Raw genomic sequence first — 14,349 nt, 5'->3', positions numbered from 1 at the left:
AAACAACCAAACAAAACCCAGAATTTAATGACACCATTATAACGTGAATCAAATTAGTTACTCTTTCCACTTAAAAGATCTTTCTATACCACATCCCATTTTTTGAAAATGGTCTCCCAATATCAGAATGATCCCCATTAAATTTCCAATGTGAATATGTAAGCGTCCTTTATTCACCCGTAGATACGTTTCAGAAAACTTGGCCCAACGCCGAATGACCTGAAAGCAAATTTGGCTTCCTGGCTGACTCCCATTACCAAATGCTACCATGGAGAGAAATCCCCTTAGAAGACTGGGTTGGAAACGTGAGAAAGGGCTTGGATTGCCTCTGGCCTTGTGACTTGTGCCTGCTGGGAGTCAGAGCCCCTCCCCCACCACACTTACTGTCCACAGTAACTGATCATGAGGCCTTCAGCCGTTTCCCATTTTGTTAAAAGTTGTTATTTTATCTGTACCGGTGCCCTGACAGTGGAACTTCAGCCATTCTGCTGCGGGAGTGCATTTGCAGCTGGAATTGGCTTGGGCTCTGAGCAGGATGTGTTTCCCGAATCACCTGTTACAGACCGGCTCTGGCAGGCCTCGCCAGCGCCTCCCTGAGTGGGTCACTGCCACAGAGCTGTGTCGTGTAGGCACCATGGTGGCTTCCTGCCCTTGCTGGCTTCCCATCAGTGCTCTGATGAGGTTCCCGGAGAGCTTGTCTCCATCTTACAGTGCAGGATCTACCGTGCACCTGCACTGGTTTCAGCCTTGCACGTTTTTAAATGGAAGTTGTTAACTTTTAAAGGAAGTTTTGCACCATTTTCTTCAGGTGCATCGTTGCTGTGCTGATGAGGCAGTAGCTGTTAGCCTTAGCATGGCACAGTCCTGCTCAGAGGCCAGGCCACATGCCACTGGTTCGTTCTCTCCCTGACCGCAGCCTGATTTCAGTTTGGTATCAGCCCGATGTCAGGGTAGAACAGCTAAACACCCTCTGTGTCCAAAGAATGATGCTGTGAGGGCTTGTTTTTTCTGTGTGTGTGTGTCCCCTAGCCAAGGGGGTGATGTTTTACTTTTTTTTTTTTTTTTTTTTTGAGACAGAGTCTCGCTGTGTCTCCCAGGCTGGAGTGCAGTGGCACGATCTTGGCTCACTGCAAGCTCCACCTCCCAGGTTCATGCCATTCTCCTGCCTCAGCCTCCCGAGTAGCTGGGACTACAGGCGCCCGCCACCACGCCTGGCTAATTTTTTGTGTTTTTAGTAGAGACAGGGTGTTTTACTTTTTAAACTTTTTTTTAATGATAAAATGTAATACAGATCGAGAGAACAAATGTAGGGCTTAATGAATTTTTATAGAGTGGTCACACTGTAACTACTGTCCGGTTCAAGAAATAAAACTGCCAGCCTCCCGTGTCCCATCCAGGGCTCAGCCCGCCCTCCCTTCTTCTCCAAGAAGGCGCTTTCCTGACATTTGTGGAAACCACTTATATTAGTCTGTTTTCAAACTGCCGATGAAGATACACCCGAGACTGGGCAATTTGCAAAGGAAAGAGGTTTAATGGAGAACTCACAGTTCCACATGGCCAGGGGAGCCTCACAATCGTGGTGGAAGGCAAGGGGGAGCAAGTCACATCTTACGTGGATATTGGCAGGCAAAAAGAGCTTGTGTAGGGAAACTCCCATTTTTAAAACCATCAGATCTCATGAGACGTACTCACCATCACGAGAGCAGCACGGGAAAGACCTGTCCCTGTGACTCAGTTACCTCCCACCTGGCCCCTCCCACAACATGTGGGAATTGAAGATGAGATTTGGGTGGGGACACAGCCAAACCATATCACGACTCCTTTTATGGTTTCATCACTGAAGTGCACATTCCCGAGCACTGTAGTTTCATGTGTGTGTATATATCTTTTAAGGCTCTTTTAACCTGCATGTTCTCCAGACATCTCTTTCTCTTTCTTGCTGAAGACATAGGTGGTTTCACCTGTAGAGCTCCCCGTGGTCCAGACTTTGCTAATTGTGTCCCCGTAGTGTGGTCTACATGTTTCCCTGATTTCTCTGTTTCCTGTAAATTGGTAGTTGGGTCTGGGGACAGAATCAGTTTCAGTGTGATATTTTTTGGGGGCACAGGAAGACCTCATAGCTGGTGGGGGCACAGAGTGTCCAGTTGTCTCTCTTTGGGATGTGGGTGACCATGACAGGCAGGGCCTGGCTCCATTCATTCCTTAGGGCTGCGAAGTGCCGAGACTCATTCAAGCATCCCTTCATTTTTTTTTTTTTTTTTTTTTTGGAGACGGAGTCTCGCTCTGTCGCCCAGGCTGGGGTGCAGTGGCCAGATCTCAGCTCACTGCAAGCTCCGCCTCCCGGGTTTACGCCATTCTCCTGCCTCAGCCTCCCGAGTAGCTGGGACTACAGGTGCCCGCCACCACGCCCGGCTAGTTTTTTTTGTATTTTTTAGTAGAGACGGGGTTTCGCCGTGTTAGCCAGGATGGTCTCGATCTCCTGACCTAGTGATCCGCCCATCTCGGCCTCCCAAAGTGCTGGGATTACAGGCTTGAGCCACCGCGCCTGGCCCCTTCATTTTTTAACCAAGAGAAACTCGCCCTCATTTATCACCTGGTTATTCAGTGGTGCAGTGCATATGGGAGAGGTGGGAGAAATGCCTCATTCTCTCCCTACAGTTTTCCAAATAATGAGTTGTTGCTGATTGTCCATCAAAGATGACAAATTTGGTTTTGAGTATTGTTATGAACTCATGAATAGAAACACATTTGATGGAGTCCCTTTGTACCCATTAAAGTGCTCATGCTGAACTGAGATTTGCTAAGCAGGACAAAGATCTGATTCTTCAATTAACTCTCTAGTGAGGTCTGACATAAATTACAGTTCCTCTTTCCCCCGTCTCTGCCTTGGCTCTCCACTCCAGGCGACCACTTTATCAAGTTCTTCGCTCCGTGGTGTGGTCACTGCAAAGCTCTGGCTCCAACCTGGGAGCAGCTGGCTCTGGGCCTTGAACATTCCGAAACTGTCAAGATTGGCAAGGTGAGTGAAAGCCCTTATTAAACTGGAAATGGACTGCTTTGGGCTGGATTAATTAGCAGAGTGGCCCATTATTCATTCTGTGTGCAAAGTCGCAAACTTGATTTATTAATTCCATTTAGTATGCCACTTGATAATTCATTTCACCTTCACAGATGGCAGCCTGATTTTGAGTTTTGCTGACTTTTCCACAGCCCAGAGATAAATTATGGCCTCGGCTGCTTTGTTTATTTTGAAGAGATGGCCAAATCTGAATTGGCAGCCCCAGAGCCCGTTCTGCAAAGATACGGGGTCGAGCCTTGTAGAATGTTCACTGGACGAACTTGGAGACCATCCACGTTCGACCTCACCCAAGAGCCCTCTCTAAAAGGACCCTGGCCCTGTGCTCGCCCAGGCACGTAGAAGACCCTCCCTCAGTTTGCACTGTGCCTGGGATTCTTTCCAGGGTTTCCCACTTTATACAGAGAAGCCAAGAGTGATGTCTGACAACTTCTGTGTAACTGGATTTTCTGGAAATATCCAGTGTAGCTCCAGGGATATCACTTTTATTCTTATCCACTTTCCAGCACCCACCAGACACCATGCATGGATTTCCTTTCTTAAAAATCTCGTTTTTCTACCTTGCCACGGGGCTGATTTGTATACAAAAGTAACGCTGCATGTCTAGGACTGGATGATGGTTAACAGGATGATCTGCTTGGGATGGTGAGATGGTCAAAAGCGTAAACCTGGGGATTGGGTAGACCTGGCTGGCTGACCTTGGGCAAAACCTCTCCACGCCTGGTCTCCCCCTTTGCAAAACTGAGCTAAGATCTACTGTGTGGTGTCTGGGCAGGTGAAAGTACACTGCTTAGTGTGATGCTCGGCATGGGGCGGATGCTTAGTAAGTTGCAATCACTTTTGTTGTCAGTTAAATGGATTTCTCACTGTTGCCTCTTAAACGCTTATGATAATATATACTAATTATACATGTTATGATTATCAGTTTATAGTTATTGAACATTGCGGGGAAGTAATTATAAAATAATCTTGTCTACTGTCTTACCCCATTCCTTGTATCCTTACTTAATGATTGTATGAAATTTTATGGGAGATTCTTTTAGGTTTATGTCCATAGAGGATCCTAGCAGACACAAGCCTAGGTGACCATGCTGAAGCCCTTCCTGCCTGGCACATGTGGCTGGGTTACACCGGACCCTTCAAAATGTTTGTCCTCTGCCAACCTTGGGCTGAGGCCTGCTGTACTTCAGTTCTGCACCTCAGCTGCTGTCTGATGGGTCCTAGGTGTTGAAATAGTATTTTTACCCCCGTTTGCTGACGTAGTGAAAAACAACTTAGTCCTGCCGATTTTCGTGCTGGTAGAAAAGAAAAAAGAAAGCAATGACTTAGAACAAGATGTTTCATGAAAATGTTGGGCAAGCGGAATCTTTTTGAGATTGAAATGAAATAAAAAGCTTGAAGAGCTGTGCTTGTTGGTAAATTCAGTTTATAGAATTAAGGACGGATTATAATCTTGACATCTTTTCAGTCTTACCTTTATTATATACCAACTACTCCTGTTTAAAATTCACTTCTTGCTCCCTCTTGATTTTAAGAGCCTCTAAGCCCGAGCATGAGAGGAAATTCTAAGCTGGCGTGTGAACTGGTCTGGGTCCCAGACACCGACAGCCAGGCTAACCCCTCCCACCAGCACCACCACCAGCAAATGTCAAGCCAGGACCCTGACTCCAGCTCCCAGGTGCTGACTTGACTTGCTTGAGTTGAAGTGTTGCTTCCTAAAAATTGGCATGTTTAACTGAGCTATTAATACAACACGTCTTACCTCTAAAGTAAATCTTTCCCTTACTCCCTTTAGCTCAGGTATGTTTTAGCGTAGCTTTTAGGAACATTCTCTTCAAAAACTGCACCTTGCTGGCAGAGTTGCTACAGAATCTGGATTTTGAAAAGAATATTTGTAAAGTACCAAGCTACCAGTAGTCCCATTAGCAAGAAGGTCCATGAAGAAACTGACTGGGAAGTTGATCTGCCTTTATTCTCAGGTTGATTGTACACAGCACTATGAACTCTGCTCCGGAAACCAGGTTCGTGGCTACCCCACTCTTCTCTGGTTCCGAGATGGGAAAAAGGTACGTCTGCCCTTCTAGGTGTTGAGAGTTCTTCATCTCTTAACCCCATCAGGCTGAGCTACTGAGTGGTTTAATGGGCACAGTGAATTGCCAGTCTTGATTGTTAGGGCACTGGTTTGGAGAAATGGAACAAATGTCTTTCTCTTAATTGATAAGATTCGGGTTGTGGAGATAAATTCATTCGTTACACTACCTTGAAACATTTCAGTGGCCCAAGTTATCACTAGAATAACCCAGATCTTACAGTCATAGGGTTAACTGTGCTCTGGTCATGAACACAAACCTTCAGGCCTTTGAACAGAGCTAAGGCTTGCACTTGGTCCGGTTCTGCCTCTCTCCCTCCTTCCCTGGCCGATGGTCAGCAGCTCAGAGTTCCCCATCAGCACAACAGCTCGCTGGCAGGCCTCCGCCCCAGACTTCCGTGATGTATAACCCCACGGAGGGAAGAGGGGCTTGTATAGTTCTCTCACCAAAGCCGAAGCGTTCAGTTATCCTCTCTACATTCCCATCTAAATACGAACATGCAGACTTAGCACCACAGCTAAGACATCTGGGAGAGCCGACCTGGGCAAGCAGGGGTTGGAGGAAGGCTTAAGTGATTCAGAACACCTAAGTGGACTCACTCAGCAGTGTGCCCGTGTCTTGGACAGGTGGATCAGTACAAGGGAAAGCGGGATTTGGAGTCACTGAGGGAGTACGTGGAGTTGCAGCTGCAGCGCACAGAGACCGGAGCCACGGAGACCGTCAAGCCCTCAGAGGCCCCGGTGCTGGCAGCCGAGCCCGAGGCCGACAAGGTGGGTGCCTGCCGGGGTCGGGATCCATGCAGGCCCATGGCCCCCGGCCCCAACCACCCACCCTCAGAGGGCCTTCTCAAATGCTTTGGACAAAATGACAGTTTGGGGACAGAGTCATTCTGATGGTTGGCTATAGCTGCGTTTTCAACACGTATTTTGTGTCAACTTTTGCATGCTTTCAGGGGTAAATGTAAACAAAAGCTTCCCTTTTAAAAACATGAAATGGATATGAGACAATTCCCAGACAATATCTGGTGTCAAAAATCTCTAGAGAATCCTTCCTTTCCTCTTCATTTTAAAGGATGACTATGCTCGGCAGGTTTCCGCTGTGAAATCTTGGCCGCTGGCCCTGGGGCCCCGATTCTATTCCTGACCTTGTCCCGGGCATTTCCTTTCACCTCTGTTGTAGAGGCCCTCGAAGACCTGTAAGCGAGAGGGCATCCACAGGGATCAGGCTAGTGACTGTAGATGTAACCTGCTTAGGCCATCCTGACACACCGAGGGGTTTCCTTCCTCCCCTCAGATAGCAGGAGGTTTTAGATTCGTTTGTTCTGCTTTATCAAGCCCTTGTTGTATCACAGGCACTATTCTAGGCCACCAGGAAATAAAAATAAGACCGGTTTCCTGCCTCTAAAGCATACAGGTCTCTGAGGCAAATGGTGAGAAGACACAGAAGCCAATGGCAGGGGGCTGGGGCAGAAATGTGTGCGGGGCTGGTTGCTAGAGAGAAGTGGGGGCAAATGGGCAAGAAGTGTCCCTAAGGAGCTGACTGATGGGATCTGTGCTGGATAGGTAGGTTGGGCAGGGCTGCCGCTGAGGCGCCGCACCAGCAGAGATCAGCCAGCGCGTCCGCAGGGCCAGAGCTGGGGCTGGGGGAACACGGGGGAGACAGGTCGGGGTGTGGTGTAGGATCCCTGAGAGTGAGAGAGAGGAGCTGGAGTTGAGAGGATGTGGGCAGCTGGCCAAGGATTACGACCTGTATCCCATATTCACAGGGAGCCCACGGAAGTTCTGTGCAGAGTGGAGTTGTAGGATAATGACTGGCATGCACACGTGCTGGAGGTGGGAAGCTGCTCTATTAGGCCATTAAAGATGATGCGTCTCATGGTGCGGCTGTGACTGTGGGATGGTGAGGAGGAGAAAGCCAGCATAAGGAGTCCAGCCTGCTGTGCAGCGGGGAGGAGAGGTAGGGAGGGTCCGAGGCGAGTCTCCTTCCTGCATATCTGGTGGAGGACGGTACCCAGCACAGGGGCAGGGCCAGAGCTAGAGCTTGACGAAAAGGGATGAGCTTGGTTTTCAAGGTGTTGATCTTCACGGCTGTCAGCTGCGTAGGTGGCAGTGTTCAATGGCAGTTCCATCCATGAGCCTGGGGCTACGGTAGGAGGTCTGCACTGGACGAGAGTGCCCGTGTCATCCTCTTCAGGTAGAAGCCACACCTGAAGGCCAGGAGATGGGATTTGGAAAAACCAGTGGAGCCACCAACCCCCTTCTCACTGCGTGGGGCCATACAGGGCCTCCTCACCCCCACGGCCCCATCCCTAATTGGACTCTTGTAGGTCAGGGATGGCCTGAGTGTTGTTTAAAAGTTGATGTTTTGGTTGAAGAAGCAAGCAGCTGGTTTTGTAGTTGTTAGGACCACATATGTTAGAGGAGTATGTGTGTCATGGTGGTTACAAAGGTCATCCCAAATTGAGTATAATTATATACCATGGATGTTTTCATCACAGCACCGTTTCTATTTATAATACAGTTTTCCACCATGAAGTGGGTCTTTTCAGTGCGTGTGGCGTCATGTTTCTGGACATAAAGATGGTAGTGTTCCACAATGGCCCCGCTTGGCCTTCGTCACTGACACATGTTACTCGATGCCAGACTCAAATGGAGCAGCCCTGGTACACTTAGCCACATGATAAATCATCCCATTCCTGCTCTCAGGAGAGAATCGCAGATCCATTTTTGGAGAAACACATAGACGTCATTCTGTAAAGAACTGTCAAGGGAGAATGGCTTTAAAGCAGACTACCATGTAGCACCTTTCCCTTAAATTCTCCAGCCAGAGCTTCCATCAACATTTTTCACATTGACTTAGAACAGGCTGCTTTCCATTTTTATGTTCAATATAAAACACATATCATTGCCTGTGCTATTGTAACTCAGTTCTTTGTTGCAGAGAGAGGATGTCAAAAGGGTGCTAGGAGAACAGGGTGGCCAGTGAGAAAAGCAGCTGAGGATCAGACTTCAGTGGGTATCCTAGAGACTCCAAGCCTAGAGGTGCAGACTCAAGCGTCGGACACCCAGGGCTGCCTGGTCCACACCACAGAGCCCTGGAGCGGTGTCAGAACAATAGCCTGGGAGTTTTCAACCTGCCTCATCCCCAAAAGACAGCCCCTGCCCCCACCACCCCCATACAGTGTCCAGCCACCTCCTCACCGCATCTCCCAGGCTTGGGACCCAGGGACTTGTACTGATCTCTCTGCCCTTCAGAGGCTGCCAGCCTCCCTTTGTATATAGCCTATGAAATGCAGGTTGTGTAGGTATTTCTTTGTGACTTTGGAGCCTGCATAACAGCATTTTTTAAAAATTACTGATTCGTATATCTGCAATTCCAAAGCATGGCCCTGCTCAACTTTAAGGGATGTACTTGAACTGTGGCTTTTCCCTCCCTTGAAGGGCACTGTGTTGGCACTCACTGAAAATAACTTCGATGACACCATTGCAGAAGGAATAACCTTCATCAAGTTTTATGCTCCATGGTAAGTGGCTGTTTAATTAGAAACTACTTTGTCCATGTGTACTAAGTCACATCATGTTTTCCAGCTCATCTGCCACCCCTCTAGACTCAATGTTGGGCACGTGTTGCATTTACATGTAGGTCATGTTGTAGGAAATAAGGAACCGTTATCATTATGCTCCTATATTCAAATATGTTAAACTTCAGTGGCCTTAATTATATATGGAGAATGAGGCTAATGTAAAGTTCTATCAACTTTGGAGAAAACATAAAAATTGAGGCAAATTATGATGGCCATATTCAGTGTTGTGGTATCTGCACTTTTCCAAATAGATGGCTTTTTTTTTTTTTTTTGGCGAAACAATGAGTGTCATGATGTAGTTTTGCTCCTCGGTTCTTTTAAGTAGTCAGATTTCTTTTGTAGAGAAATCCAGCAGAGTCTGTGAGAGCCATTCATATGCTACGCAGTTTCCTGGACCTGCGTGCCACACGGTCTTGGAGACCAGAGCAGAAATGGATTGCAGATAGTGTGAGATCCAGACAACCTTGGTTCTAAGACTTACCGTGAATGTCCTTTAATTCCTTTGAACCCCAGTTCCCTCAGCTGAAAAAATGGGAGTAACTTTTTGTCTTCACAAATAAAACAATCCATTTGGAAAAGCAGAGGGTTTAGGACAACATTAAATTATTTATCTAAACATGATAAAGGCGCTAGTTTTCTTTTTGTTACGCTCCACATATTCCTGAGAAACTAACCATAGGGGTAAAAAGTTAATAAGCACAGGACTCAAACGAACCGTAGCGATGCCTTTCAAATCATTTTCAACTTTTAAAAACCTAAAGCTCCATAGATCAAGTATCAAGAAAGAGGATCCCCTTTGGCTGAAGGGGAGCCATCCATATGGCAGGAGGGGGTCAGAAGAGACAAGGGAACAGAGTCGGGTAGAAGGGAGGGTTTGAACCAAACTTAGTCATGGCCTTGATGCTCACCCCAAATCGCTGAAGTACCAAGGAGGCCTTAAAATGGTTTTGAACTTCTGAGACCCTAAGCGATCAAATCTAAAATGTCTTTGGCATTCAAGTGACTTTTTAAGAAATTGTGTGGCATCTGCTGTCTTCCCTGTTCCTCTGCTCCTGGTGCTTTCATAAACCAGTTAGTGCAGTTGACCATGGCATGGGAATGGTCTCAGAATCTCAACTTGTTTTCAGACTGGCTTGCTTCTGTCACGTTGTCTGAAAGTCTACCTTAGATCAACGTTTGGGTTCTTCGTTTGGGATGGGAGGAGGAGGAAGAGTTAATGTGCACCCAGTGGGAGAATTTGGTATTTTACAAATCTCTGGGCACGTGTTTGTCCCATACAGAAGAAGCAGGGCTTGTCTTGGCAGCAAAGTGTAGGTGAATGATCTTGACCCAGGATTTCAACCAGCTGTCCTTTTTCTCTTCCTAGGTGTGGTCATTGTAAGAATCTGGCTCCTACTTGGGAGGAACTCTCTAGAAAGGAATTCCCTGGCCTGGCAGGGGTCAAGATCGCTGAAGTAGACTGCACTGCGGAACGGAGTATTTGCAGCAAGTACTCGGTGGGTGCTCGGATGGCTGCTTATGGGAGCAGATCCCGAGGGAACTGTGCCTTAACCACGATCACTCGCTCTGCCCTCATCTTCTCAACAATGTGGCTTTTATGTCCCCTTTGAGTTGTTTTGAGAAGCAAAAGAGATCCTGTCTTGAAGGAAGGGCATTCTTCTCCGCCCACTTCTTAGTTAGTATCCATGTTTCAGTGCAGGTTTTCAGGCCTTGCTGTCTGAGTATAAGGCCATGAAGTAACAGACCCCACACCGTAGACTGGGGGGCTTCCCACACCGCTACTCTTGGTGATTGACCAGTGATCTGTAGCCTTCGCCATAAATACCCGAGTCGCTCATTTTCCACACATAAGCCAGCATTCTAAAATGCAGGGGCTGAATCTCAGAATCATTTCAACATAACCTCCTTTCTGAAAGGGCCATGCCAGCAAGTCGGTCCTGTGCTTGGGTTAACTACTGCCTTCATTCCAAGCTGTTAGCACAATCTGATGGCCTGGAAGATTTGTCATTTTTATTTCTCCTTTTGTGTTATTCAAACACTTCTGGAGCCTTTTAGATGGAGAATAGACGTAACCCAGACATAGTTTCCTTATCATTAAAAGATACCAGTTGTTTCTTGTGCCCTAAAATTCTTAGAAACGAGTTGCAACTGAAAAATGTATCCTCAAGAGGATCTTGCTCTCATGGTCTGGTCTGCGGACCACCAGGGCATTGCAAGGGAGGTCGTTGGAAATGCAGACTCCCAGGCCTGCTGAATCCAAATCTGCATCTTCACCAGATCCGCAGGTGATCGTGGGCACAGTAAAGACTGAAAGGGTCTACTTTAGGGTAAAATCATTCCTTTGATGCTGATCTTTAATGATGTCATTTTGAATTCAGAAGTGCCCCACAGCTTTGCTTTCTAAATAGTCTGCTCCTCTTTTAATGGAATATATACCTTTAAAAATTAGCCACAGAATTTTCCAGCCACGACAGTAGGGGTGTATCTGGTTTTATTTAGGAAGCAATTTGTATGTGATCTGGACCACTGGTTTGCAAACTTTTTTCTTTTTTGGTTTAAGGTACGAGGCTACCCCACATTGTTGCTTTTCCGAGGAGGGAAGAAAGTCAGTGAGCACAGTGGAGGCAGAGACCTTGACTCGTTACACCGCTTTGTCCTGGGCCAAGCGAAAGACGAACTCTAGAAACACAGTTGGAAGTCACCTCTCCTGCCCGGCTCCTGCACCCCGCATTTAGGAGTTCAGTCCCACAGAGGCCACTGGGTTCCCGGTGGTGGCTGTTCAGAAAGCAGAACATACTAAGCGTGTGGTATCTTCTTTGTGTGTGTGTGTGTTCCAAGCCAACACACTCTACAGATTCTTTATTAAGTTTCTCCAAGTAAATGTGTAACTCATGGTCACTGTGTAAACTATTTTCAGTGGCGATATATCCCCTTTGACCTTCTCTTGATGAAATTTAAATAGTTTCCTTTGAGACTGAAATAGAGTTGAGGGAAATCAAATTGCTGGACTATTTTTGGTTCCTGAGTTGAGTGATTTTGGTGAAAGAAAGCACATCCAAAGCATAGTTTAACTGCCCACGAATTCTGGAAAGGTGGCCTTGTGGCAGTATTGCCGTTCCTCTGATCTTAAGGTCACAGTTGACTCAGTAGTGTGGTTGGTCTGTAGCATGGAGCAGATTTAAATGCAAAACCCCACACCTCTGGAAGATACCTTCACGGCCACTGCTGGAGCTTCTGTGTCTGTGAAGACTTCTCTCAATGTGAGAGGTTAGCCATAATGAAAGCAGCGTTACTTCTGACTGTGCCTGAGTAAGACAATGCTGATGCCATAACTTGACGTGTCCATACTTGTCAAATCAGTTCCTGTTCAGGGATCCTTCTGTTTCTCATGGGGTGAAACGTTTCTTTAGTTCATCATGTTAACACGAAGCCAGTCTACGTGAACTTTAAGATTGGATGTCTTCCTTAGAAAGGGTAGGCATGGAAAATTCCACAAGGAGTTGTATTTGTCACCTGGGGCGACAAGACCAGACAGGCTTTCTCAGGTGTGGGTCCAGGGAGGCTCTGCAGCCCTGCTGGAGGGCCCTAACTAGAGTTCCAGATTCTGTTCCTCAGTAGTCCTTTTAGACGCTTGCTATACTTGGTCTGCTTCAAGGAGGTCGACCTTCTAATGTATGAAGAATGGGATGCATTTGAGCTCAAGACCAAAGACAGATGTCAGCGGGACTGCTCTGGCCCTGGTGTGCACGGCTGTGGCAGCTGTTGATGCCAGTGTCCTGTAACTCATGCTATCCTTGTGATTAAACACTTTTACTATCTCCTTCGGGAATAAGCACTTATAGGACTAAGCTCTAAAGTGTTTGTTCTTTTACCATCGAGCTATTTCCCGTAATAACCACTTTGCGTCCAACACCCTTCACCCACCTCCCACGCGCAAGGGGATGTGGATACTTGGCCCAAAGTAACTGGTGGTAGCAATCTTACAAACAAAACCACTTATACTGTCTGAGGCAGAAGATAACAGCAGCATCTCAACCAACCTCTGCCTTAAAGGAAATCTTTATTAATCATGTGTGGTTCACAGATAATTCTTTTTTTAAAAAACCCAACCTCCTAGAGAAGCACAACTGTCAAGCGTGGCTTCAGCTTTGCATCACGAGTCTTGTATTCCAAGAAAATCAAAGTGGTACAATTTGTTTACACTATGATACTTTCTAAATAAACTCTTTTTTTAAAAAAAAAGTCTGGTCTTTCCTTCAATGTTACAGCAAAACATATAAAATAGACAATAAATTATAGTTTATATTTACAAAAAAAGCTGTAAGTGCAAACGGTTGTAGATTATAAATGTATTATTTAATCAGTTTAGTATGAAATTGCCTTCCCAGTACATGATTGTGAAAAAGACATTTAGAAAATATTCTAAAATTTGATCTGAGCCTCACTTTCTACAAAGGAAATCATGATTTCAATTCATAAACAGCACGCTTATCCCCCTATCACTATTATAAGCTGGGCACCCTCATTTTATCTTTGTTGGTTCTAACCTTGTGGCATGGTATGCTGTATAGTAAACAGGCAGAGAACTGCTTTACTGAAATAGATACTAGAGCCGGCAGCCCAGAAGTTAATGTGCTGGTCAAAGAACTGTTCTGATAAAGAAGAGGTGCAGCATTGCCTTCACCTTGCAGCCTCACCTCAGAGTGTAATCAGTCTACTTTTGGTACTAGCAAAGAGTACAGCAAATGGAGGACTGAGGTGTAGAAATGGTATTTTTGGCAGAAATAAGTATCTATTCACACCAACAAAACTCCAGCATGAACATATAACAGCAATGACTGAGACAAAGGTGCCCCATGGAGCCCTGGCTGTGGCCTGGGCTGTGGGTCATGTATGAAATTGAACTTCCTGGGAATGAAATCTGAACAGAGGCGTTCCCCCAACTTCCCCAATTTCTGTTCTCTGTAAAATCTACCTTTGATAGACAGTACTGAACAGGCTGATACTTTAACCAAGAATACATTTAACTCCTTTGAGATTATTTTCCCTACTTACTAACACCCCAAATAGCTTGATCTACAGCTAAAACTAATTTTGGTGGGTTTTTGGGGGAGGAGGGGAGGAAGAGCTTCACGGTGGTTTCTGCAGTTACCGGACCTTGCACTAGACATCCAAACTCAGCTTGCTACAGACCAACAACTACTCACGTCATTTACCAAGTGAGCAAATTATTAATGAGGTCCTTTAAAATCTTCTTGGGTAATAAGGCACTGGCATGAGATAGTTTCCAAGTCTCATCGTCCCATCTCCAACTGTGCTTCTGTGTTTTTTAAGGCAGATGTAATCTAGGAATCCAAGGCAGAATGTGTGTCCCCAGCATCTGGTTTCGAGTTAGTGGCATCCACAAGCTCTTACAACCATATTCCTGTATTTTTTCAGAATGACATTGGAGTTGTCATCAAAGTAAAGAACTGAGATGGCATTTAGTTTAGTTGGTGCACAGCACGGTTTGGGGACATACTCAGGGTTCATAAGGTGAACCTGTTCCAAAACAGAAGGGGAGAAAGGTACCTTAGAAATGACACCTGGTCTCAGCTTAC

The 14,349-nt window shown here is 46.2% G+C and overlaps 2 protein-coding genes across 2 annotated transcripts in view; one reads left to right on the top strand and one right to left on the bottom strand.

Moving 5' to 3' along the window:
* Positions 1-12,991, top strand: part of TXNDC5 (thioredoxin domain containing 5) — a 29,534-nt gene extending 16,543 nt beyond the window's left edge. The window contains exons 5-10 of the mRNA XM_003897026.5: positions 2,904-3,019; positions 5,056-5,142; positions 5,793-5,936; positions 8,607-8,689; positions 10,116-10,245; positions 11,310-12,991. Of these exons, the coding sequence (XP_003897075.4) occupies positions 2,904-3,019; positions 5,056-5,142; positions 5,793-5,936; positions 8,607-8,689; positions 10,116-10,245; positions 11,310-11,432 (683 nt within the window). The 3' untranslated portion in view covers positions 11,433-12,991. The remainder of the gene's footprint in view (positions 1-2,903; positions 3,020-5,055; positions 5,143-5,792; positions 5,937-8,606; positions 8,690-10,115; positions 10,246-11,309) is intronic.
* BMP6 (bone morphogenetic protein 6) overlaps positions 12,793-14,349 on the bottom strand; it is a 158,244-nt gene continuing 156,687 nt past the window's right edge. Inside the window, exon 7 of the mRNA XM_003897025.5 lies at positions 12,793-14,290. Coding sequence (XP_003897074.2) covers positions 14,141-14,290 — 150 coding nt within the window. The 3' untranslated portion in view covers positions 12,793-14,140. The remainder of the gene's footprint in view (positions 14,291-14,349) is intronic.

Source organism: Papio anubis, chromosome 6 (genome assembly GCF_008728515.1).
Source record: "Papio anubis isolate 15944 chromosome 6, Panubis1.0, whole genome shotgun sequence".
NCBI classification, from domain to species: domain Eukaryota; kingdom Metazoa; phylum Chordata; class Mammalia; order Primates; family Cercopithecidae; genus Papio; species Papio anubis.
This window is presented reverse-complemented; position numbering and strand designations above follow the sequence as displayed.